Source organism: Sminthopsis crassicaudata, chromosome 2 (genome assembly GCF_048593235.1).
Source record: "Sminthopsis crassicaudata isolate SCR6 chromosome 2, ASM4859323v1, whole genome shotgun sequence".
Classification (NCBI taxonomy): Eukaryota; Metazoa; Chordata; class Mammalia; order Dasyuromorphia; family Dasyuridae; genus Sminthopsis; species Sminthopsis crassicaudata.
The window spans coordinates 579,533,179-579,561,017 of record NC_133618.1 but is presented as its reverse complement, the minus strand read 5'-3'; the positions used below and the strand labels follow the sequence as shown (position 1 = coordinate 579,561,017).

The following is a 27,839-nucleotide window of genomic DNA, read 5'->3' as shown; positions in this document are numbered from 1 at the left end:
CCATTCTGGAGAGCAACTTGGAACTTTGTCCAAAGGGCTATCAAATTGTGCATACTACTTTGATCCAGCAATATCTTTTTTTTTTTTTAATAATAGTTTTTTACTTTCAAGATATATGCATGAATTTTTAAAATTCACCCTGGCAAAACCTGGTGTTCCAAATTTTTTCTCCTTCCCTTCCCTTAGTCCCCATCCCTAGATTGCAAGTAATCCAATATATGTTAAACATGTATAATTCTTCTATACATATTTCCACAATTATCATGCCACACAAGAAAAATCAGATCAAAATGGGGAAAAATGAGAAAAAAAAAACATAAATCAAGAAAACAACATCCCAAAAAGGGGGGAAATACTGTTTCATGAAGCATATTCAGTCCCCACAGTCCTCTTTCTGTATGCAGATGATTCTCTTCATTGCAAGTTTATTAGAACTAGTTTAAAGCATCTAATTGTTGAAGACAGCCAAGTCCATTAGAATTGATAGTAGCATAATTTTGTTGTTGCTGTGTATAAAGTTCTCTTGGTTCTGTTCACTTCACTCAGTATAAGTTCATGTAAGTTTCTTCAGATCTTTCTGAAATTATACTGATGATCATTTCTTATAGAAAAGTAATATTCCATTACATTCACATACTATAATTTACTCAGCCATTCTCCACTGATAGGCATCCATTTATTTTCCGATTCCTCACCATTACTAAAACAGCTGCTGCAAACATTTTTGTACATGTGCAAAAACCCACATCCAGAGAAAGGACTAAGAACTCTGAAAGTGGATTGGCATATAGTGTTTTCAGCTTTTTTTTTTTTTTTTTTTGGTGTTGTTTGTTTACTTGTTTGTTTTTTTTTTCTTTCTTGTGTTCTTTTTTCCTTTTGATCTGATTTTTCTTGCACAACATGACAAATATGGAAATAAGTTTAGATGAATTTATATTGGATTGCTTGTTGTCTGGGGGAGAGAGGAGGGAGGAAAGAGGGAGAAATATTGGAAACACATGGTTTTGCAAAGGTGAAGGTCAGAAACTCTCTTAGCATTTGTTTGGAGAAATAAAATACTATTTTTAAAAATCCCAACAAAACCTAGATGTTCTAGCTCCAAATTTTATTTTTTCCCCATTGTACCATAAAGCCTCCCCTTCAGCCTTATTTTACATTTTATGGTCGACTCCTTGTTTTCTTCTATACTGATCCTAAAATTCCTTATCCCTAACTAAGGTTAATCTAGTACCTTTACTGCCTACATATAAGAAATGTCTCCTAAATCCTAAATAAGGAAGCAAAAAAATAACTCCTTTATTTTTCTTTATATTTTTATGATTTCCCAGAATTAAACACAAAATATTACACATAAGTACTTAACAAATATTTGTTGAAGAATGATTGAATAATAAAAGAAAAACCTTGTCACCCTGACAACCCACAAGATTCTAGGGGCACTACATTTTTCTAGTTCTTTAACTATATTAGGATCATAGATTTAGTGTTAGAAGATATCTTAGGGGCAGCTAGGTGGTGAGGTGGATAGACCACCAGCCCTGAAGTCAGGAGGACCTGAGTTCAAATTTTATCTCAGACACTTAACACTTCCTAGCTGTGTGATCCTCAGCAAGTTACCTAACCCCATTTGCCTCAGCAAAAAAGAAAAAAAAAAAAAAAAAAGAAGATATCTTAGATGTAATCTACAAATCTAATACCATCTTTAAAAAAAAAAAAAAAAAGAAACTAAGATCTAGAGAGATCAAGTAATTTACTTGTTTTTGGTAATTACAGGCAAAGCTATGATTTGAATGCTGATCTTTCCACTAGACCACACTATCTTCTGATCCGTCTGAATGTTTTCTTTACCAAATTCTCTTCCTTTCACCCCTTAAGCACCAAGTTTCAGTCTTAAGTTCTTAGTATTTTTTTAAAAAAACAAAAGTTCTTTTTAAAAAATTGATATCTTTTGATATTTGCCTCAGAACCCTTTATCTTTCCTACAGAGCCATCATTTATAACAAATTATTTTTTTAAGAGTAAGAAGAGAAAAAATTCAGCAAAACCAATAAACACATTGAAAAAAATCTAACATCTATTACAATGTTCCCTACCTATGAACACCCACTTCTGACAAGGTAGAAGAGTTGAGTATCTTCTAGCTTTTTTCAGGGGTCAAGCTTTGTCTTCGTAATCCTGCAACATTCAAGTTACTATTGTTTCCATTTGCATTGTTGTAGTCTTTAGTTATATTGTTTTCTTGGCTCTTTTAACTTCACTTTGCACCAGTTCCTACAAGTCTTTCCGTGCTTCTCTGTATTTGTGTTTATTCTTTCTTTTATATTCCAGTGATATTGTATCACATTCTTCTATCACAATTTGTTTAGCCACTACCTAGTCAATGGACATCAACTTGGTTTTTACTTCTTTGCTGCCACAAAAAGTGATACTGTAGATTTATATATATAAAGCCTTTCTGGTTGTCAATAACCTCTTTTAGATATATGCCTGGTTAATCTCTGGGGCAATGATATGGACATTTTAGTCACTTTACTTGCATAATTCCAAATTGCTTCACAACATGATTAGACCAATTCTAATTTCTATCATAGTTTCTTATTATTAGTGATTTGAAGCATTCTTTCATATGGTGGTTAATAATTTGCAATTCTTTTAAGAGCTGCCTGCATCCTTTGACTATTCATCTATTGGGAAATGTCTTTTGGTTTTATATCTTTATTAGTTTTCTGTTTATCTTTTAGTTTATCTGCTTATCAAACTCTTATCAGATATATTTGATAACTTTTTCCCAGTTGACTGTTTCTTTTTATTTTAGATGGTTTAATTTTATACAAAAGCTTTCTAATTTTATATAATCAAACTTATCTTTTGTGATTAACTTCTAGCACTTGTTTAGTTTTATACTATAGTCTTTAATATTCAAGTCATGTATCTATCTTAAATTTGTTGTGGAATGTGGTATGATACTGGTTTAAGTGTAATTTCAACTGCTTTCCAATTATTTTAACAAGGAAATTCTTTCCAAGGTAATTTATGTTTTGGGAGTTTTCCTATACTAGGGCATGGGGTTTGTTATTTCTGATCTTTATTTAGTTTATGACATTCATTTGCTTTTACATTTTTTAAACCAATACCAAATGATTTTGATTGCTTTGCTACATAGTTTGAGGATTGTGTTATTCCTTCTTCATTCTACCTTTTTTCCATTGTGTGCCTTAATATACTGACTCTTTTATTCCTTCAAATGAATTTTGCTGTTATTTTGTATAGCATTATACAATTTCTCTTTAGTAGTTGAATTGATATAATATTAAACATGTAAATTGAATTTGATAGAATTATTTATTATCCTGGCATGGTCCAATCATGGGCATAGAACATTGCTCCAGCTATTTCATTTTTCTTTATTTCTTTAAGGAACATGATACTTAAAAGCATCCAATATGTTTTGGTAGATGAACTCTCAAATATTTTATGTATTTTGTAGTTACTTTGAATGATACTTTTTTTCAAATCCTGATTTTTGTTATTATTATTATAAAAACTCTTTTGATTTCTGTGTCTTTATTTTCTAACCTGCAAATTTGCAGAAGATATTGTTTCAGTTTAGATGTTGATACCCTTAGATTTTCTCAAAACCATCATGCTACCATCACATAATTTTTGACTCTTTTTCTTTAAGCCATTATTTTTTTCTCTTGTCTTACTAGCATTTCTGGCATTTTCAGAACATATTTAATAATCCAATAAACAATAAATTCAACAAACATTTCTTAAGTGTTTACTATGTGCCAAGCACTGAACATAAGGTTAATAAATAATAATAATAATAAGATAGTCCCTAATCTCAAGAAGCCTACAGTCATAATAAGAACATAAATGTTATAACATGAAGCAGGAGGCAAAAGGGGGGGGAGGAGGAGGGAAAACTATAGATGCAAAATGGAGAGAACTAAAGTCCACTTTCTGTCTTCAATAAAGGAGCTTGATATTCCACTCTCTAGATATCCTAAAGGGAGAGGAGGCTCAGGGAAGTGAGATCAATCAAAGCTTGAATTAGTGACATGGTGATGAGAATAGAAGGGGATAACTAGGTAGCCTAGTGACTAGAGCTCTGGGCCTGAGAGTCAGAAAAACCTTAATTCAAATCCAGTTTTAGACACTTTATTAGCTGCATGACTTTGGACAAGTCACTTTTTTGCCATTTGCCTTAAGAAAATGGAAAACTACTCTAGTATCTTTGCCAGGAAAACCACCTAGAGAATATGGCCTACTGGGTAATGAAGAGTTGGATACCACTGGACAACAAATAATGAGATTAGAAGTGATGAACTTAAACTGAAAGGGGGATTTCATTTAAGGAGTTGAAAACAAACATATCATTTCTTCCCAATCTGTTATCTTGTCACCCCCATGTCAATTCTTTCTTGATTCTACCTATCAAATTGATTTATGCTTGAATCGTAGAAATTTCCCAAACACATTTTCTTGCCTCCAATTTTATTCTTTAGATTGCAAATCAAGGGGTAAGGATCATGACAATATTTAAATCCAAAAAGGGCCTAGCATAGTGCCATAAACACTAAATATTTGTTAAATTATTTGTTTCCTTGCTCAGTAAACACCAGTAGCCTCCCCCCCCACTCCTTTACAAGATAAAGTCTACTCTTTTTAGCTTAATATTTGAGACATACTCATTGGCCTCAAGTTACTTCTCCAGCTTTATTTTCCACAACTTCACTATCTCATGATCTTTCCTTGCTCAAATCATTTCCCATATTTCATCTGTAATACAAAGCAAGATGTTCCCTTAATTTTGAGCAGCCATTTAAAGAGTTTAGGTCTTATCATGTGATACATATTTATGAGTTTTGCAAATCCTACTTTGCAGAATTATAAAATTCCAAAGCTGAAAATACTTTTAAGGGATCAGCTAAGCATAAATACTTGTCAAATGACCAAGTTCTGGGCTGAGGACTGAGGAATATACACAAATCAATAAGCCATATTTTTTTTCTTTCTTTCTTTTTTTTTTTTAGGATTAAGATTATTTATTTATTTATTTTATTACAGCTTTTTATTTACCAGATATATGCATGGGTAATTTTACAGCATTGACAATTGCCAAAACTTTTGTTACAATTTTTCCCCTCCTTCCTACCCCCTCCCCCTGATGGTAGGTTGACCAATACATGTTAAATATGTTAAAGTATATGTTAAATACAATATATGTATACATGTCCAAACAGTTATTTTGCTGTACAAAAAGAGGCGGACTTTGAAATACTGTACAATTATTCTGTGAAGGAAATAAAAAATGCAGGCAGACAAAAATAGAGGGATTGGGAATTCTATGTAGTGGTTCATAATCATCTCCCAGAGTTCTTTCGCTGGGTGCAGCTGGTTCAGTTCATTACTGCTCTATTGGAACTGATTTGGTTCATCTCATTGTTGAAGAGGGCCACATCCATCAGAATACATCCTCATACAGTATCATTGTTGAGGTATATAATGATCTCCTGGTCCTGATCATTTCACTCAGCATCAGTTCATGTTAAGTCTCTCCAGGCCTTTCTGAAATCATCCTGCTGATCATTTCTTACAGAACAATAATATTCCATAATATTCATATACCATCAATTTATTCAGCCATTCTCCAATTGATGGGCATCCACTCAGTTTCCAATTTCTGGCCACTACAAAAAGGACCGCCACAAACATTTTGGCACATACAGGTCCCTTTCCCTTTTTTAGTATTTCCTTGGGATATAAGCCCAGTAGTAACATTGCTGGGTCAAAGGGTATGCACAGTTTGATAACTCTTTGAGCACAGTTCCAAATTGCTCTCCAGAATGGCTGGATATATTCACAACTCCACCAACAATGTATCAGTGTTCCTGTTTTCCCACATCCTCTCCAACACTGAGCATTATCTTTCTCTGTCATTCTAGCCAATCTGACAGGTGTGTAGTGGTATCTCAGTTGTCTTAATTTGCATTTCTCTGATTAATAATGACTTGGAGCATCTTTTCATATGGCTAGAAATAGTTTCAATTTCTGCGTCTGAGAATTGTCTGTATGAACAGACCTTTGACCATTTATCAATTGGAGAATGGAATAAGCCATATTTTCGGGAGTGGGTGAAGTTTATAGTCTAGAGACTGGGTTATTTAGGTAAAACAAATTAGAACAGGCATGAATACATGGGAATATTAGTGCCATACCTGAGGAAGGAAATGGGAATTCATCCCAAAGAGGATGGATCTGTAAATTTTCTTTATCAACCATTTTAATAAAAAAATCCTTGATATCAAACAAATTCAATTTAATACAAGTCAATAAAGATTTATCAAGCAATTTACTGAACTTTAAGAGAAAATTAAATTTAACTGCCTGTTCTCAGGGAATGTAGAGGAAATTCTTTGTGTTTTAACATTTTGCTTCAGCTTACATTTACAGTGGTGTGCTGAAATCAGAATGAAACCCCACCAAATTTCAAACATCCTATTTTCATTTCCAATCCCATGAAAAGGAGGTCAGGATCTGAATTAAACTTTGCACCTCCCTCAACATAATGTTCTTTATCCCTCAGACCAGTTCATTTTAGAACCTTTTCCAACATGCCCTAAACACCAGAAAAAAAATTTGTAGTCAGGTGAAAATTGCTTCCTTTATGCAAACAAGGAGTGGTCATTAAAGTTCTGGGGGAATTGCCAGTAAACTCCCTAGGTAACGTCTTATCTCCAGTGCTATTCCTGTGGGAGTAATTCATTAATTATCCAAAGCCTTTAAGTATGCACAGCTAGTGATTTTCTGTTTCTGCCCCACCCTGTTTGAGATTCACGTGGTTAGGAAAATGTAGTTCTACCCGTCTCTCGCCTCTTCCTTCTGGCTCTTGCCACTTAGAGATATTTATTTTCCAAAAGAGTTTTAAGGAAAAGCCTTAAATCTAAAACCACATATCAGGGACCCCTGCAGGAAATGAAGTTAGGCAATGTTGAAATCTCCGAAGAAGTCCTTCTGAATTTATGCAATGATATGGGATGTAATTGCCATTATTCTCTTTGCTCTAGTTTTCCATTCCAGTCTCGTTTCCACTGCACGTTTATTCTAAATGGTTTTCAGTTTGATTCTTCGGACAGCCTCTTACCGCTCCTCAAAATACTTAACGAAAACTGTCTCCTGTGGTTGAAGACGCAATATAGAACCGTCCCGGAGTTAATTATTGTCTTTTTTAACAACTGGTGGGAAGGGATGCAAACGCTTTAATTCCTCTTTTAGGCTTACGGGGGCTGAACCTTTATCTCTATGGTCGAGGGAGCCCCCTCTCCTAGCAGTACAGGTCAGTGCTTAGCAAATGGTAGCCTTAGGGCTTGCCCAGTGTCACTCGCAGGTAGCGGGCAGGACGAAGCGAGGTCTTCCAGAGTCCAAGGCCGGCACCCTATCCGCTCGGCTTGGGGCCTCCCACGACTAAGGAAGTAAACATGCTCAAGACCGTTACACAAAACAAACAAAATAGCATTTTTTCAGAGCTCTTAGATAGAAATATTTCCTCTTTTACCGAAGGAGGGGGATGGGAAAAGGAAACTAGGATGCTCGCGGCACAATCACTCCCGGAGAAGGGCAGAGGAAAAGCAGAATAGGCCTGAGGGGCGGGGGAGCGCTCAGGCCCAGGACCCCAGGATCGAGGTTTTGTTCCCTCGCACTCCAGAAGTGTCCGCCAGGCCCAGAGGCCAGAGCTTCCAGCAGAGACTCCGGGCTGTGAAAGGGGAAAGAAGGGCGGAGAAAGGAGCCAGGGCGGAACCCAGGCGCGCGCAGGAGGAGGCTGCGGACTAGAGCCCCCCGGGGGAGCCAGGCTTTCGGCTTAGGGGCGGTGTCGGGCCTGTCTCGCGCGGCCCCTCCACCCCCCCTACGCAGCCAATGACTGTGGGGAGGGGGAGGAAGGAGGCGAAGGAGCGGACGGGAAGAGCGGGCCTGGGCTGGCCCTGGGAGGGTCGGGCTGAGCGTTACTCCCGGAACAGGCCTGAAAGCAACCCGGCCTCCCCGCCCCCGAGTGACGCGTCCCCGAGAAGTGTGCGTGCGCGGGGAGGCGGGAGAAGAGGGCGTGACACTTTTTTCATTTCCCTTTTTCTCTGAGGTATGGGAAGAATGGAAGTTTGCGGGAGATAGAGCCCGACGCAGCTGCTTGGGTGGCGGGAAGGTGGGGCTCGGGGTCACGTGCATGTGGCCGGCGTCCACTCCCGGAGCCCAGGCCCTGTGGCCTAACCAAACTGGCTTGCGTCTGCGAGGCGTGGTCTCGGCTTAAGCACTGCCAAGTGGGCGCTGCGCTGCCCAGGCCCCCGGGGCGGGGGAGCCGGCGATAGGGCGGAGGCGGGGCCCACCCGCCCGGGCTGTGCTTGGGGGTGCCCCCCCCTTAAATCTCCCATGCAAGCTCGCGGTTGCAAAGCCGGATGGGACTGTCGGGCTTTCAGAAACGGCTTGCGTGCCGTGGCAATGCAAGCTCGGCTTCTGGGGATGTGGGTTCAAAAACTGGCTCAGCTACTTAGGGGAGTAAGATCTTGATGTAAAATGAGGTGGCCCCAGAGGTCTGTGAAATCCCTTACCATCTTTGCACGTCAGTTCTCTTATCTGTAAATGGAGGGATGGACTTCATCGCTAAGATCTGTTTAACTTATTTTCCATGATCCTTTAATCAAATTTCCAACTCGAGCTTCATCCCACAGATTCTTGTTTCTGTTTTGTGCATCCAGGTTACGTTATTTTCAGCGATCTGGACATTGAGGGTTAATTGGAATTGATAATCCCATTTCCAAATGCAGCGGGAGCCCAGAGAATGTGGAGAGGAGACCCCTTCCCTTTTGTGGGGTTTGGATCCTGTGTTTTTAGCATTTGCAAGATTGTATATAAAAGATATACTGAACATCAAAGAGTCCCAGCAAGCTCCAGGTATGTGGTTTCTGAGTGCAATTGGCACAACTAGCCCTTGACCTCGCTGCAGGGGTTATCACAAGTGCTCCCTTGGATACTTGGCAAAAAAGTTTCAGGGGTTCCTTGGTGCCTGTGAAGATACTGTAGCACTTTTTACTCAACTCAGGAGCAAATTAAATCTATTTTTGTTTTATCAGGAGCCTCCCCAAATAACAAATTTTGTGTGTCTACTTAGTAGTTTAATCAGATTTTTAATTGTCTGAATGACCACTTAGCTTCATTTGTACCTTTCTTTTGCAGTTTGCAAAACCCAAGGGTTTCTCCATAAGTTAACAAAGATGGGATAATAGCTGCACTTCTACAATACAATAAGCCTCTGATCGGGTCTGTTTAGATTTTATTGATGAAGTAATGGGCCCAGAGGAGTGATAGTAGGTTGTCCCAATTTATTAGTCTTTGGTAGAACTAATACTGGGACCGAGCTCTTGTGCCTCTGAGTCTATGCTTATCCCCATACTGTACCCCCAAAGAAACCTGAGGTGCACAAAATTAGAGAATCAGTCCCAAATTTCATAGGACTATTTGTGTCTCATCTGTGGCACAGCTCCTCTTGGTCTGATCAGCCACATCAGTCGCAGATACTTCGCAGATAACGAATGTGTTGAAGCAAGGCCACCTCAGTTCAAATTCAATCTCAGACATCTAAGAGCTGTGTGATTAAGCAAATCAGTCTCTGCCTAAATTTCATCAGCTGAATAAAAATAGGGCTATAATAGCTCCTACTTTCCAGGGTAGTTGTGAGGATCAAATGAGATTAATTGTAAAGCACCAAGAACAGTGCCTAGCACCTAGTAAGCTTGTAGTAAGTAACCACAGCTATATGATGTTTGCTGTTATTATTTGGCACCTTATTTGGCACCTAGCACTGTGCTTGGCACATGGGAACCTGATAAATACATTTTTACTGTTGTGTACATCCGGGAAAAATTTAGATAGCCTTTTACTCTTTAACTTTTACTACACCTTTTTTAATCATTGTTGGAAATGGTTTTGCTTTTTTCCTGTTGGAAGACAGCCAGCCTTTTCCACTGGCATCTGTTTTCCAGAACAGTCTACTATTTTTCATAGCTCATCTCCTTAGGAAGAAACTAATTCATTCCAAATGCCACCCATATGGAAAGATCCATTGTAGTTGAATGAGGCTAAGGGGGGGTGAGGTGGAAAATGGGGGCGGGGAGAAATGGGATTATGAATCTGTTGCTAAGACTTAACTTTTTCCAGTGGGTTAAAAGACTAAAAATTGCCTAAGATCAACAGTACATTCTAATCTATTTTAAAAAGTAGTGTTTGGTATTTAACTAACTAGAAACATTTCCTTTAAAGAGATAATCAAAGCTGTGTACAAGGAAATTTTTTTCATTCAGGATTCCTGTTGAGTCCCAGAGAATGTGAAAACTACTCAAGAGCCCTGGAGTGAAGCAGTACTCTTTTGGCTTCAGAAGACTGGCCCAGATGATACAATTCATATTATTTTTTGTAAGAGAGGAAGGTTTCCAAGAAACAGTGACTAATTTTCAAAACACTGGCAGATACAGAATGACCCAGCTCTTCCCTTGGTTCCTATTTGTTGTCAGACCATTATTTTTTTATACTTCCCCCAATGCTTTAAGTCTGTGTAATATATTACACAGTATGTGTGTGTGTATTTTTTTTTGATGAGGCAGTTGAGATAAAATAACTTGCCCAATGTCACATAGGTAGTTAGTATTAAGTGTCTAAGATCTGGATTTGAACTTAGGTCCTCCTGATTTCAGGACCAGTGTTCTATTTCACCATCTACTTGCCCCCATACATTTTTTAGGACTCATACATTAAATACATACAGCAAATCAGTCTCTGCCTAAATTTTATCATCTGAATGAAAATAGGGCTATAATAGCTCCTACTTTCCAGGGTAGTTGTGAGGATCAAATGAGATTAATTGTAAAGCACCAAGAACAGTGCCTAGCACATAGTAAGCTTGTAGTAAGTAACCACAGCTATATGATGTTTGCTGTTATTATTTGGCACCTGATTTGGCACCTAGCACTGTGCTTGGCACATGGGAACCTGATAAATTACATTACATTACATACATTAAAGTTAAACATTTTGATTTCTATGAGTTGATCAAAATCAATAGAGTGATATACATATTTCTCTTCTAGGCACTAGTTCCAACTATTTTAAATTAATCTCTAGCTCTTTATACTAGTGAAAAAAATCCTTTTCTGAATTCCTTTAAATTTTTTCTTGGTATCTGACATTCCAAATGGCAAAAGTGGGAAGAATTGGGAAGAATACTACATGTGAATTCAGAGGCCCTGGGTTCAAATCCCAATTCTGCCAATTATTGCTGTGTGAAAAATCATTTAAGAAATCATTAAAAAAAAAAATCATTTAATGTCTCTGGGCTTCAGGTCTTCTCTAAAATGAGATGATAAGATTGGATGATTTCTTGAGTTCTCTTTCAATTCTGAATCTATGACCCTATGATCCATTTGAGTCTGGGACTTGAATATTTAACAATTTAATAGAAAAGGAAAAAATGCTGTTAACAATACATTAACATTATAATTTATTTCCTACATGATATATGAAAGACCCTACTTTCTGGTTACTTTTGCAGGTTTATTTTTTTACAATGGGCACCCAATAAGACAAGTGGATGTTTTGGGGACAGTGGTTGGAGTGAGAGAGAGAGAGTCATTTTACAGCTATGGAGGTAAGATCTGTTATGTTTTCTTTAGTTTTCTTGTTACAGTCGTACCCCAATTTGACCAGATATTACTCTGCACATTGTCTCAAAGAATATTGGGGAATGGAAAATAAACTCTTTTAGAATTTGCATTCTATACTCTATAAGAGAAACCTTTGAACTGTTGGGAAAGTAAGACTTCAAATTAGATTAGACATGGATATTAGCAATGAGGGGTGACATTTGAGAAAGGACATGGAAAGACTTTGAAAAGAAAGTAGAAAACAAGAACTGTTTGGTGTCAGGATAGATAGTGCTGCACACTTCCATGTATTATCGCATTAATGAAAAATGAAGATCCTGGGGAATCATGAGAAGGTTGATTTATATTTAGTATGTTCTTTCTAAGAAGGCAGGGCAAGAGAGACAGTGTATTTTTGCATACAAAATCCCTGGTTTCAATTTTTTTTAAAGTTCTAGCATATTTTAAAAAATCATTGAAAGTTATCTAGGTAAGATCAGTAATTTCAAAAGTACTTTGTAAGTTACAATGTGTTATATAAATAAGTTGTCCTACAATTGTTTTATTGTGGTGATACATCATACTGTGAGGCATCAAACCAAAACATGGTATTGGCTGATTTTATTGGAATCGATATATTGAAAAGATCAGGAGAATTTTTTATAGAAAACTTGATTTTCAGTTTAATAGTACCTGAAGTTTAGACAAGTGAACTCATTTTTACGTTTTAATTTTCTAGGGTATATGTGCATGGGAGGTATTCTTTTCAGATTTTGCTCTGTCTGGGAACAGGTGTAAGGAGCCAGGTCATAAGCATTTTTAGTGTCTTTCATTGGCAGTATTAAAAAAAAAAAAGATGAAAAATTACTTGTATTGTATTGTTGACGTATATTAGGCTTACTAGCTATAGATTGATTTATATTTACAGGGTTTGAGAATTTTTCTCAAGTTTTTTGTATTTTCTCATTGTCTAATTATACTCTGGTATAGATTATCTGCTTAGGTATTCCCTATTGAGGATTTTCTTGTCTAGAGTATTTTTTTAGTGTTATATGCTTTTATTCTAGCACAAAGGGTGCTTGCTGGACTCTTCCCATTATTCCCAATGTTAAGAGCCTACTTTATCCTGAGCCCTGAGTTAGATGTTCTGTAGTGAAAATGGAAAACAAGCTATTTCCTTTCCCTCCAGGAGCTCCTAGAAGAAACAGGAGAGGACCTTAAGTATTTCTGTAGTGAGCATAGTCTAATAGTTGTGATTGTGATGAAGCAATTTCTTTCTATAAAGTCATCTGATTTTCCCCCTCCTCTCTATTGTCAGTCTATAGAAAAGGTCAGTAGCATGTGTTTCATAGCTTTCTTTTTAAGACCAGTTGCTTGAGGACATTAGGTACCAGCTCTGTTCTTAGCCTTGCTGGTTGATCCTGACTTTGCTGTTGCTCCTAAAAGCTATCATTTAGAGAAAGTTGCAGACATTCTCTCTCCATCCTCATAACTGCCCTGTGAGGTTAGGGGAAGAGATAGTTTATCTGTTTTTCAGATGATGAAACTGAGGCTCAGAGAAGTTAAGGGACTTGTTTAAGGCTATACAATGAGTCACTGATAGAGCCAGAATTTGATGCCAGGACTTTTGGCTGTAAATCCAGTGTTCTTTCTGTTATACCAGTAGCACTCTCTGGAGATTCAACTTTCTGGAAAACCAACATTGATTTTTAAAAGAATCGTTACATAGACTTAAACAAAGATGCTGTCTCTCCCCTAAAATAAACCAAGATCTAAGAAAGATTCAGGGTGTTTGACTATGCTTGAATAAACTTTCCCAGAGAAGGAGCCCTTAAGAGAAAGAAACCTTTGAGGGCTGTGTTGGAATAGTGGAATAATTCAGAATGAAAATAACTTCGAAGCCTACTCTCTCCTACTGACTGAGTCAAAGCTCTTTCTGTTTCTGCATCCAGAGACCTTATTTTAGCTTCTAGAATGAATACCTGCCAGGCTGCCCCTCCCTGTTCTTTCCTCAGTTTTGGTCAGCCTGACTCATTAGGAGCTATACTTGGGCTGTTTCCTGTTCATACTGTTTGACTTGTCTCTCAGCTAAAAACAAAAGGGTGACCAGGGCTGCCCCTGGAAAGGAACTGGTATTGCATCAGCTGGAGAGTTGTGCCTTACATAGCACTGTGGTAATCTAGCCCTCCAATCCATTCAGCAGGAACAGCCTCAAATGGCTTAAAAAGAATCTGAATAGAGAATCTAAAAGACTTGCTTATAAGCCTCCATCATGGTCCTTAGTAGACTGAATATCATAGCCCAAACAGCCTAAAATGGTATTGTGTGAGACGGGTACAAGCCCCCCTTTCCCAAATTAACTAATCAGAGACGTCTTCAGGTACAAAGAGAAAGCAGGGAGAGGCCCAGACACACAACTGGGGGCCATCCCAGCTTCCACCATGTGCTCCTGAACCTGGCTAGCCAGAAGTAGAATACCCGGTTAAATAGGAAAAGACTGGAGCCTTTTCATTGGATAGACTAAAAGGATATAACCATCCTTGACCAATGGTCACCAATGTTGTCTGCTTCCCACAGGTCTCATCATTTCCTATAATATCCTGAGGGATAACCTTTAGAGACCATGTGACTTCCTACAACCCAGGATTCAAAACCTGATGTTCTCACCCTGGGAATAGGGATTATGTGATTTAGCCTCAAACTGAGAAAATTTTATCCAATTAGTCCCATTCAGTATCTTCCACTGTGGTCCAGAAACCTGGGAGAGTGATGTCCTCCTGCTTCAAAGAATTTCCTTATCCCCAGTTGAAAACTTGAGAGAATTTCAGATTGTTGAAGAGTCGGTATTTTCTGGATACAGAAGTTAGTTGACAAATATTGACTAAGAACTTACTGTGTGGCAGGCATTTTGCTAAGTTCTAGGGATACAAAAAAGGGCAAAAACCACACTTCTTCCCCTTCTAAAGGGAGAAGCAACATGTAAATAACCGGATATTTACAAGATTTATAAAGGGTAGGTGTAAAGTAATCTCCAAGGGGAAGGCACTAGAAGTTGGACAGATGAGGAAAGATTTCTTGCAAAAGTGGGGTTTAAGCTGAGTCTTGAAGGAAACTGGAGAAATTAAAAGGAGGAAATAAGGAAAGGATAGTAATTGTGAAAGACACAGAAATTAGATATGAAGTGGCCAGAAATGTGGTTGAGTGACTAGAGGGTTGGCCTTGTAATTAGGAAGACCTGGGTTTAAGTCCTTCCTTTAATGTATACTAGCTGTGTGATTGTCAACGACCATAATCTCCCAGTGCTTCAGACAGTTCTCTGGGGCTGTAAGTTACAAATGAGTTGCTTCTCTGCTTTGATGAAGGAGTTTCCACATCAGGAGTCCCCTATACTGATAAAGCACAAGGTAGACCTAGTACCAACAGAAGTTTATCCAGATATTTAATAATGTTTGGATCAATTTTCAATCATTGTTGGGGCTAAAATAATTTCTTAAGCAACAAATAGATTTTCCTGTTTTCAGATTCCAGTTCTCACCCAGCTCCTTCAACTTGGTTTGTCAGTCATTATCTTTGTTCTTTTTAGTTACCTTGTAAAAATATTTTAAAACAATTTTCCTACCCTATCTAGATTGGCTTTATTTAGATTGATGCCTGCCAAGCAGAACCCCATGCCAAGTCTGCTGTTTCCTGTGTCACAAGAACAGAATAACTCAAATATCCTGAACATGAGTTCATGCAAAAATGATGAATAAAAGGGAAAGAATAGAGAAAACTTAGTTTTTTTTTTAAAATTAATTTGAACACATTCTGATTTTTATTTCATCCTGATAAAATAATTGACCTAATATATCATAGCCAACACTTACAGTTGGCTTTGCAAGAAAGTTCTAAAGACAAAGAGGCCACACATCATTACATATGTAATGATACATACATTTTCAGATATGGTCAATGAGTTATTTTGTTTTGCTTGAATTGATTTATTTATTTCAAGTGGGACATTTGTTAGGGGAGAGTGGGGCAGTTAAAAAAAACATAAGGAGTGTCATTAAAACATCTCTAATCTGTTGTCTCTATTTCCTTCCTCTTACCTTCTCCTTACCTCTCTGCCATCTGACTTCTGGCCTCATCATTCAATTAAAACTGCTCTTCCGAAGATACCAGGGATCTTCACATTGCTAATTGTAATGACCTTCTCTTGGTTCTCTCTGTAGCCTTTGATACTCCCAAACACCCTCTTCTCCCTAATATTTCTTTCTCACTAGGTTTTCTTGACCCTACTTTCTTTGCTCTTCCTATCTGAACACTCTTCCATTTCCTTTGCTACATCTTCATCCAGATTATGCTAGCTAACCTGGCTGGCATGCATAAACCTCTATAACCTGCCCCCTCCTCCCTTTTGAGTCATCTTATACTTTACCCCCTTTACCCTACCTTCCCACCTTCCTTTGTACTCTGCATTTCAGCAATATTGGCCTCCTTGCTGTTCCTCAATCAAAAAACTCCTTTGCATTTGCACTGCTATCCATCATGCCTAGAATTCTTTCTGTGCTCATTTCTGTCTCCAGCCTCCCCGGCTACCTTCAAGTCCCTATTGAAATCACACAAAGAAGCCTTTCCGCAGCTCCAAAATGCTCATGCCTTCCCTCTGTTGATTATCTGCACTGTCTTTTTTTTTTTTTTTAATCTTGTTTGTATGTGGTTGTTTACACGTTGTTTTTCTCATAAGTTCCTAAAGAACAGAATTTTTTCTTTTCTTTCTTTTTTTTTTTTTTTTTTTTTTTTTTTTTTTTTTTTTTTGTTCTGGGGGAAAAGTCAGCTAGGTGGCATTGGACCTGGAGCTAGGATGACCAGAATTCAACACTGGTCTCCAACAATTACTAGCTGTGTTATCCTGGGCAAGTAGTTTAACTTATGTCTGCCTTAGTTTTCTCTATTGTAAATTGGGAATAATAACATCTTCCTTCTAGGATTAAATGAGATAATATTTGTCAAGTATTTAGCACAATGCCTGGCACAAAATAAGCCTTTAATAAGTGCTTGTTTTCTTCCTTCTTTCTTTTATATTGAAGTCTTCTACACTGATAAGATCATAGGTAGATCCTCTCTTTTGTTATTCTTTGTAATTTGAAATATTTTGTTCTTTGATGATTCTTAAATTTATTTTTAAAATTAATCTTTTTATTGTATTTTTAAAATTACATATAATGATAGTTTTACATTCATTTTTGTAAGATTTTGATCTTACCTCTTCCCTAAGATAGCAAGCAATATATGTTATACATATACAGTTACTTAAAACATATTTCTATATTAATCATGTTGTAAAAGACAAATCAAAACAAAAGAAAAAAAAACCATGAGAAAGAAAAGAAAATCAAAATAAAAGGTGAAAATAATATACTTGAGGCTGATTTCAGAAGATCCTGGCAAGATTTACATGACTCTGAGTAAACAGAACCAAGAAAATATTGTACACAGTAACAAGAAGATTATGTGATGATCAGCTCTGATGGACTTGACTCTTTTTAGTAATGCAGTGATCCAAAACCCGTTCCAACAGATTTGGGATAGAAAACACCATTGACACCCAGAAAAGGAATTATGGAGACTCAATGTAAATCAACACAATATTTTCAGCTTTTTCGTTATTGTTGTTTGCTTCCTTTTTTGTTCTTTTCTGCTTTTTCTTGCACATTACTGACAAATATGGAAATAAGTTTAAAAGAATTGCATATGTTTAACCTACATTGGATTACTTGCTGTCTTGGGGAGAGGGAAAAGAGGAAAGAGGGAGAAAAATAAGGACGCAAGATTTTGCATAGTATTTTCACCCTTTTTTTGTTTATTTGCTTTTTTCTTTCTCATGATTTTTTCCCTTTTGGTCTGATTTTTCTTGTACAACATGATAAATATGGAAATATGTTTGAAAGGATTGTACAAGTTTAACCTATGTTGAATTGTTGTGTGTGAAGAGAAAATAATTTGGAATACAAAGTCTTACAAAAATTAATGTTGAATAAAATGCTATTAAAAAAAATAAAGAACCAATAACAATGCAAAAAATAAAATAAAATAACTTGGATTTGCATCCAATTTCCATAATTCTCTCTTTGGATGTGAATGGCTGTTGAGACCCTGAATATCTTAGAATGAGCCGGAGTCAGGATCAGCAAAAGTCTTTATTCTTGATCTTTTGGGGTCGCCATCAGGTGATTAGATCTAGGAATCTACACCTCCTTCTTCTCTCTCCACCACCAAAGAATGATCCTCTTTCTCCTACTCTACCCGATGATCTCTCCTCCCTTCTCTCACCACACCCAGATCCAGCCAGCATAGAGTTGAGTAGGGTCATCCTCCAAACATGTTAATAGAGAATTGTCCAATGGGCAATTAGCCTTAAGTGCTAGGTTAAGTGCATCTGCTCAGTTCTAGCCCTTTACAAATGGCATTTTCCATCCCAAATCTATTGGAATTGTCTTGAATCATTGTATTGCTGAAAAGAGTTATATCTATCATACTTGATCATCTCATAATCTTACTGTTATTATGTACAATGTTCTGGTTCTGCTCACTTCACTCAGCATTAGTTCATATAAGTTTTTCCAGGTTTTTCCTGAAATCAGCCTGCTCATCATTTTTTATAGAACAATAATTCCATTACACTTAGATAGTACAATTTATTTAGCCATTCTCCATCTGATGGGTACCCATTCAGTTTCCAGTTCCTTGGTACTACAAAAAGGGCTACTACAAACGTTTTTGTACATATGGCTTCTTTTCCCTTTTTATGATGTTTTTGGGATACAGACCCATTAGAGACACTGTTGGATCAAAGGGTATGATAGTTTGGACATAGTCCAAAAATTATTCTCCATAATGTTTGGATTAGTTTACAACTCCCCAATAATGCATTAGAGTCCCAGTTTTTCTACACCCCTCCAACATATGTCATTATCAAAAAAGAAAAAAATTTCTAAAACTTAGGCAATCAGACCAGCAGATTCTTGTTTAAGCAATATGTTGAAGGTTGTGTAGCTTAGGGGAGTGGTCACAATGATGCTTGAGCCTCCTTTATTTTCTGCCCTAGAGAAGGCCCTGGGCTAATGTCTCAAAGTACACTTTCCTTCATTTATCCCCTTCTAAGATGTCAAGAGCTCCATATGACTTCTGTCTTTTTCAAAAAGGCCTTGCCTGTTCCTGTTACTTTAATTCTGTTGAACCCACAGGGTTCTAAAAGAAAACAATAGTTTATGATAAGCATTATTATTATTTGTAAAATGGAACTTTATGTGTCCATGTGTACATTTGTATGTGCATTTAGGAATATAACTGTGAAGGAATGTGTTTTTTATGTATTATGTTTACCTTCTGTAGTTTTTCATCTGAAGAGCTCAAAGTACTTCTTACATTCTCTGTATTAATTAAATTAGTGGAAAATATCTCAGGAAGAAATACAGAGCCTCCAAATTTTTTTCTCAAGGTCCCTTTCTATGATAATAATAAGATAGCACAAAGCTCTAGACGTCACATGATGGTCTTGTCAATGTAGGGTATAAATAATTATGACAATATTTTGTTTTAACTAATTCATTTGTCTATGAGCACTTGAGACTAAAATTGACACTTTCTAAGAACCCTATTTTGGGGAGGCAAGAATATTGAGTGTCTAAGGTTAGTGGGGTACAGGAAATGTACAATTTGTGCAACTGATTTCTATAATGTAAAAAATTAGCAGGGTTCAAAGAGAAATGTTTACAATGAGTACAAACTTTGCCATGCAGATAAATGGTTTGTATTAGGGTTCTGTTGAGAAATATCTGGAAGTACGGGAATTTGAATAAATGTTTTATACTAGATTAAGGTATTTATCTCTTGGGGGGGAAAGTAATATTAATACTTTATTCTTTTCACTATCACTGATAAAAGCACAAAAGTGTTTTTATAATAGCATGCTTGCCATGCAAGGAAAACTAACATCTCTGATGTGCTATGTTTGTTTCTCTTGTAGTGGATGACAGTACAGGAGTTATAAACTGCATCTGCTGGAAAAACTCACAAGGAACTAAGTCATCTACAGGTCAGATAACATTAATTTTCCACATTTATTCACCTTTGATTTAACCAATACATTGTATTTGTATAAATGAATCAAAATGGTAGTTAAGTCTGTATTTTCAGATGACTCCACTGGGTTTTGTAGGCTGTCAGTGACACACTTAAAGCTTCTGCTGCTGCTGCTCTGAAAGCTGATAATGTAGTGTAATGTAACTGATCGGGTTTGTTCACTGACATTCTCATGATTCTTCTTTCCATCCATTTGGGGCTTATTTCCATCAACACTAATGGAAATACCGGCAGTATGTTGTGAAAGTCCAGCAGTTCTGGGTCTTTGTTATTCAGGGCAATTGCTGAATGGGACAGAACTATTCTAGTTCAGCATAAGATCATGTGGTTTGGCCAGAGGAGTATCACTCTAAAATAGCACTTATCTACATGGTAGCATTCCCAAATTCTACAAAGTCATGAGTTGCCATGACACCAGCATCTCTGATCTGTTTTGTGCTCCATGTCATGTACCAGGCATTCTGTCATCTATGAGTGGGTAGACTATTAGCTTTTGGGGAACATCTAAAAACATTGCTTAGAAAATAGCTTTTTTCAAAAAACAGATTTTGATTTTTATATATATATTTTTTACATTGCCTAGATTTCTCCTATCCCAGAGAGCCATCTCTTAAAACAAACAAACAAAATTTTTTTGAAGAAAAAGAAAAGATTGATGTTTGGCAATTAGGAGATTATAGGTAACTTTAAGGAGAGCAGTTATAGTTGAATGATGAGGTCAGAAGACAGACAGTAGAGCAGTAAGAGAGTCAGAGGAAAAGAAATTGAGGCAGGTGTTGAGTGTAAACACATACATCATAGAATTTAGCTTTGAAAAAGAGGAGACAAGTAGGACATTAGCTAGCGGGTATGGAGGACTCAGATTAGGGTTTTTTGAGAGTAGGGGCAATATGATCATGTTTGTATATAGTAGAGAACTAGAGTCTCTGCCGGGGAAGACAGGTTGGAATGGGATCACTCATGTATGGGGAGGGATTTGCCTTGATAAAAAAGGGCCATTTCTTCATATGAGTCTTAAGGGAAGGAAGAGATAGTAGTTAAAAGCAGCTTAGTGAGATGAGGAGCAAAAGAAAAGGAGGGTCTGTCTGCAAATGTCTGGTTTTTTTTTTCAGTGAAATATTGGGCATGTTTCCCGTCTAAAAGAGTGGGGGTTGGAGGAGCCTTGAACAATTGAAAGAGGAATGGAAAGCTTTGTAGTGGTTAGTTGGATAGAGAAATAATTGAGACATGTAAAGTTTGCTTTGATGCAGTGAAGACCCAAATGAAATTATGTAACATAAATTGGTAGTGGACTCTGTCAGTTTAATTCCATGATTTTTTCTAGCTTTGTTTAGAAACATGAGTAGAAATGAAAGCAATAGATGGTCAAAGTAATCCAAGAATGAGACTTGGCAGGACAAGGGCAGCAGTAGGATAAGGAGGCAAGAGATGTGAGAGAAAAGGGAAGTGTTTCATTAAACTGGTTCACCAAAGAATCCAGATAGGGAAGGGAAGGAAGTGTAATCAGTGCAAAGGTGATGACTTATGAAGAACTGAGTGTTTGAGGGACTGAAGGCCCCAGGGAGAATGAAGAAAGTGTTGGGAAATGCAAGGCAGAAAGATTTAGGTGACAACAGCTTATGATCAGATAAAAGAATTTCAGAGTTCATGAACATGGATATGAAACATTTGTGGGTGTGATGGCAAGATCCAGGGGGTGACCACACAGTGTGTGTTGAGGTAAGCTAAAGAAGGAAGTTGAGAAATGAAGAGGTTCAAGTGTTTGAGGGATTGTCAGTATGTTTTTGAAGGCCCCCTAGGATTTGGAGAGGAGAGAAAGCTTTGAACCAGGCATTGGACTCTTTAAGAATGATAGGCTGTTTAGATGTTTGTCATCAGAAACTTGATTGGGTCATAAAAATGGATTGAATGACCCCTAGAGGAAGAGAGGTTATCAAGTAATGATGGTAAATGGAGAACCAGGAAGTGATCATGAGGAGCAAAGAGTATTCCATATGAGTGATAAAATAAAGTCAGAAGACAGTCTGCAGAAAATAAGAAGAGTGTGAAAGAAAGGGAAGTGGAATCATTGATAATAGATAACATTCCCTAGCAGTTCTGTCATGAAAGATAGGAGCCACACTGGACAGTAGCCAGCAGGTATGGATGGATCAAGTGAGGGTTTTAGTCTTCTTGATATTTTTTGGATCACTATGGATTACACAGATTATTATCAACTAATCCTCATTTTTATTCTTTGACAAGCTGACTGCCTTTCCTTTTCTAGTCCTGTAGCTCCCTGATGATATTATTTACATCATTTTTTATTTCTCACCTTGCTATATTACTCTGAGATTTCTCTGGCTTTTTCAAATATGCCCTAGAAAGTTTATTATTGGGAAAACCTCATCACCATGCAAGAGTTCAACAACCTTGGTATTCTACCTCATCACTACCCTTTACCTGTAATGTTCTTCTCTAAGATGTAATCTTCTCTGGGAGCAGGTTTTTTGGAGGCCTTCTGGAGGCAGCCTTAGTTTCAGTTCAGTTCAATAATCCCAAATGCAACCTGGAGTTAAAGTCCAAATCCTTTATTTTCTCCTTCAAAGTCTTGTCTCTTTTCCTGGGCCCGGTTAGCATTCTTAGAGGCCTATCTCTCTCCTTGGTTCCAAGAGCTCCCTCCGGATGTCTCTGAATCCAAAGGTGTGTCCTTCAGCCTCCAGCCAGCACAAAAGTGGAAGTTGGAATGAATTTTGACTCCTCCTCCCAGAGAGTGGGCTTGTGGGTTTCTGACTTGTGAATCTCCCAGAAATCCAAGAGTGGGTTTATCCTTTAGTGGGCTTGTGAACTCCTCCTTATATATGATCTTTAAAGGTGTGAACTAATGTGTGAACTCCTTTAAAGATGTGAACTAAGTACATAAGCATTAAAACCTTGTTTCAAGTTCTGGCCCATAACATCTCCCGCTTTCTTTTGATTTAGAATATAAGGTGGTCATGACCTCCCTGACTTCTCAAGGAGGCAAGAACCCCCAAAAAAGAAGGTGATCATGCCTTCTCTGACTGCCCAAAAAAGAAGTGAAAATATTATAAAAAGGAAGTGGTCACACCCTCCCTGACTTCTCAGGAAGGGAGATGAAAACACCAAAGCAATGGGAAATCAAATCAGATAAGCAGATTTCTAAAGGGGCTCACTTGGAACAGGTATACATAAATCCATCAATGTGGGAGGTATTATACATAATTACATAAATTATATAACCACATAGTAACATAACACAGGTTAGAAGTGATGTAACAAATAACATGAATCAACATGAGGTATTATACATGTCCATAAGTCCTAGAAATAGTCCAAAAGGAATCCATTGTCCATTAGTTCATGTGCCAGGAATCCAATAATTCCTGCAAGTTTTGAAGTCCTGCAATAGTCTCATCTTGTGTTAGGGAATCCAATGATTCCTTATGGATTTCAAGTCCTGCAACAGTCTTTATCAACAATTTTTCATCTCAAGGAATTCAACAATTCCTGATGGTTTTCAAATCCTGCAACAGTCTCATTATCAGCCATGCTCTTTCAGTGTCAGATTGTAACATGCCCGAGGGCAGTTACAATTACTAGTCTGTCCTAGGCCCAACAGAGTACCTTTGACCACTGACCTTTGCAGTGTCAACTCTACCTGGCTCGCCTCCTCTGAGGCCTTCAAAGATCTCTGGACATGATTTCTTGAATCTATAGTTTGATAACCAGTAGCACACTCAAGAACAGCCACGTGTAATCTTAAAAGCCTTTATTATACCTACTCACATAATGTCCTGACTTGTTAGTTCCCTAGTGAACAGCTGGTCTGAAGACCCACGTGTTCACTACCAAACTTCTTATCTCTCTTGGCTATCCATCAACTTGGCTTGGCTTGGCTACCCCAGGCTAGGGAGCCAGGTTAAAGAGCACCAGGTTTAAGAGGGCCTGTGAGGTCACACACACAGCCAACCAGCGAGAGAGCCATCACCCATTACAAAGCTATCTCAATATGGCCAAGATCCCACCTACAAGGCAGTCCTATATCCACAGAAATTACTTCTGGGCCACTCAAATCTCCTGTTGCGCTGTGCCCACCTATTTAAAGGGCCCTTACATCAGATGTGTCTTATATCTTCTCCTTTGTTTTGAGGTTTTTCTCCTTTTCTGTCTCTCTCTAGGTGCTCATTGCCACCCATCTGTTTCCTTCTCCATCTGTAGGAATTCGAACAAACCCTTTCTCCCAAGCAGTTAACCTATCTAATTCCCTTCTATTTACCACTTTCTAGATCTCTCCTCATCACCTGGCAATTACATTGGAGTTGTTTGCACTGGACACTGCCCTGTTGGTTTAAAAAGTTTGTATTTTCCCCAAGTGTAATCCCTTTCTGCTATGGGATTGCTTTTCGGCTGGTTGATCATGTAATCCCTTTCTGCCATGTGATTGCTTTTTGGCTGATTGATCACATCAGAGTCCTGACCTTCTAAAGACTCTCTGGGTGTAAACTCAGCTGCCATCATGCCCCACCTATCTTTTGTATGATATCTTGGGCTGGACCTTGCCTCTCATTTCCCTGGGTCAATCTACATTCTAAGGCCCAGTGGAAGCCCTTGTGGCATTTTAGACATAGGGTTTTAAGTCTTCTCTCACTCTGTCTAATCACTCTGTCTCCATATCAACATTGGGCTCTCAGATGTCCAATCTTTCCACACTGAAAACATCGACTACTCTCTCTAGAAGTCCCTTGCCAAGAGGGATCCTATCTTCCCATGTTCATCATAGTATAATAAGCATTTCTGCCCATTGTGACACAACATCTTATGATCTCCTTTAAAGGAGCATCTTTGTGTAGTCCCCATATAATTCTTTTGCAAATCTCATTGGCATTTTCCTTAGCCAGATGTCTGGTCATTATTTCTGTTGTTGCATTTTCTCCAATGGTTCTTGTGACAGCTGTTTGCAAACGTCCCACAAAATCTGCAAAAGGTTCATTGGGACCTTGCTCTATTTTTGTGAAGGCTTCCCCTTGATCTTTTTGTCCGAGGAGGGAACCCCAAGCTTTTGTTGCAGCCTTAGAAATTTGCTCATATACTGTTATGGGATAATTAATCTGTTCTGAATTCTCTCCATACTGACCTTCACCTGCTAGTTGGTCAAAAGTGATTTGTATATTAATTCCTGTTTGCCTATTGCATCTGACTTGAATCCTACATAATTCATGATACTCCGAAAGCCACAACAAGTTTTGTCCAGGTTCAAAACATGTCCTGGCTATGGATTTCCAATCACAAGGGGTTAGGATTTCATAAGACAAATTATCTAGTAACATTTTAACATAAAATGATGTAGCCCCATAAAGTGTAATCTTTTTTCAAATCCTTAATTTTTTTCCAGATCAAAAGGAGTGTATCTTCTCCTTTTTTGACCCAAAGAGTCAAGCTCTTTAATCACAGGATATGCATTTATAAAATCAGATACATCCTGTCCTTCATTTTTTGCCTTAACCAATGCCTTTTCTAATCTTGTCATAAGCTGCTTCATAAGAAATGCTGATTGTGTTTCTGCTTCTCCCCCTCCTCCTTCTCCCTCCATCCATGAAGGGTTAATTGAGAGAGGTAAGCCAGAGGATAGGAAATGCTCCTTAATTCCATTCTTATCTGATTCTTCATCCTTTTCACCTAGTTTAGTTGGCACCTCCCCCTCCTGCTTTCTTCTTGTTCCTTATTCTATAACTTATATAATTTCCTAAAGCCAGTTGTATTAAGTGTGTCTTTGGAAATTGAGTCAGGTCCATTTTTATTGTAGTATTGACAAAGTTGCTCTCCTACTAATTTCCATTCATCTAGATCCAATTCTTTTCCCATAGAAAACCAAGGAGATATGTACTGCACAGTTTCTAAAAGTTCAGTGATCTGCTCCCAAATTATAATCAAACCTTGGCATTTCATAACCTTGACAATGCTCTCTACCCATTTTCCTTGAAGAGTAACAGAAGATGTTTTCTAAACATCTGACCCATTTCAGCTGAAATTCAGCTTTATTTCTTTAACAAAATTTCCTTATTGTACTCACCCTAATTTCTGGGTCAGAGAGACTTTTCCACAGAAATCGGGATCAGAGGCTTTTCTACCGAAATTAGGATTTTGTCTATCCCACATTCGGCTGCCAAAATGTAATATTCTCTTCTCTAAATTATAATCATTCTCTGGGAGCAGGTTTCTTGGGGAACTTCTAGAGGTACCCTAGTTTCAGTTCAGTTCAATAATCCCATATGCAGCCAGGAGTTAAAGTCCAGAGCCTTTATTTTCTCCTTCAAAGTCTTGTCTCTTTTCCTGGGCCCAGATAGCTTTCTTAGAGGCCTATCTCTCTCCTGGGTTCTGAGAGCTCTCTCTGAATGTCTCCATCCAGCACAAAGGTGGAAGTTGGAATGAATCTTGACTCCTCCTCCCAGAGAGTGGGCTTATGGGTTTCTGACTTGTGAATCTCCCAGATGTCCAAGAGTGGGCTTGTCCTTTAGTGGCCTTCTTCTTATATATGCTCTCTCTAATGTATGAACTCCTTTAAAGGTGTGAACTAAGTACATAAGCATTAGTACCTTGTTTCAAATTCTGGGCCATAACATTTACCTTTCTTTGGGGGGTTGGAGGGTGAAGCTATGAGCTTTAGAATTTCTACCTAAGGAGGGATTTCAGTTTAGTCATCTTTTCATTTCTCACCTGGCTGGGCCGATATGGGACTTTTCCAGATTTTTTCACTTCCCTCCCAGCTTTTCACTTTTAATATACTATCTTCCCTTATTAGAATATATGCCCCTTAAAGGCAAAGACTTTCTTTTTTCATATTTATATCTCTTAGTATTTAGAACAGTACCTGGTACAATAGTAGGGACTTAATGAATGTTTATTGACTATTGAAATCATTTCACTGAAAAAAATTATATGTGTTTGATGATGATATGTGTTTCAGTCTACGCACTGTGGAGCAGCCTCAATATACCTCTTCAGTGTCCTTTGTGTGACGATCAGACTTTCAACTATTTGAAGATATGTTGTTGTTTGTCCTTCATTCTTGAAGAGTTCCATGATATCAGGGAAGTGATGTCACAACATGCAAGTGAATTGGGTTTAAGTGAGGGAGGACTGTATAATCTTGTTGTTGTGTATAATGGTCTGGTTCTGCTCATTTCACTTAGCATCAGTTCATATAAGTCTCTCCAAGCCTTTCTGAAATCATTCTGCTTGTTGTTTCTTATAGAACAATAATATTCCATAACATTAATATACCACAATTTATTCAGCCATTCTCCAGTTAATGGGCATCCACTCAGTTTCTAGTTTCTAGCCACTGCAAAAAGGGGCTGTCAAGGCATGGTCTGATCAAATCAGAAATCAAATCAGTAAACCCCAAGATATTTGGGGTGGGGTTCAGAGGTGCAAAGGAAAAGGAAAAAGATGCTTTTAAGAGTATCTATAGATATGATACCCTATGTGGAAAAGAGGAAAGAAGGAAGGAAGGAAGACTCTTAAAAGCATTTCCCATCTTTGTTTCTTTTGATGATGTGATGTTAATTGTTCTAATGTGTTCTCTTCACTCTAACTGATATTTGAATATTAATAGAGCATTTCCATTTTCCAGTTTTATCTTTACATGACCTCCGGACCACAGACCATAAATATTTGTATAATTTCATCATATGAAAGGAATCACTCCCTTTTCCACTTGGGCTCTATGCTGAATGTTCTCTTAAACAATAGTGCCAAACACCCTTGCTGAATAGACAATCAAATTCCATGCCTCAATCGATAATAATAATAATCAGATTCTCTCAGAGTTATCGCTAGTTACATTTTTTTCTTCTTCAGGAAATCTTTAGTCTTGGCATATTTATAGTAGACACTTTGTTGAAGGAGAGTCTTTAAGTAAGCATTTTGATATGCCAAAGAAAACGCTTTTTTTTTTTATAGTCAACAAACAGTAAGTACAGTAGAGTCTTTTATTCTCTGTATGTTTCAGTTGGGTGATTGTAA

The 27,839-nt window shown here is 37.7% G+C and overlaps 1 protein-coding gene across 5 annotated transcripts in view; it reads left to right on the top strand.

The window, feature by feature from the left end:
* The first annotated feature begins 7,817 nt into the window (after positions 1–7,817).
* STN1 (STN1 subunit of CST complex) overlaps positions 7,818–27,839 on the top strand; it is a 51,531-nt gene continuing 31,509 nt past the window's right edge. The window contains exons 1-4 of one of the 5 annotated variants that reach the window (XM_074295506.1): positions 7,818–8,137; positions 8,751–8,946; positions 11,597–11,692; positions 19,699–19,767. In XM_074295506.1, the coding sequence (XP_074151607.1) occupies positions 8,814–8,946; positions 11,597–11,692; positions 19,699–19,767 (298 nt within the window). In that variant the 5' untranslated portion in view covers positions 7,818–8,137; positions 8,751–8,813. The other 4 variants (XM_074295510.1, XM_074295508.1, XM_074295509.1 and 1 more) reach the window with 4 other exon arrangements.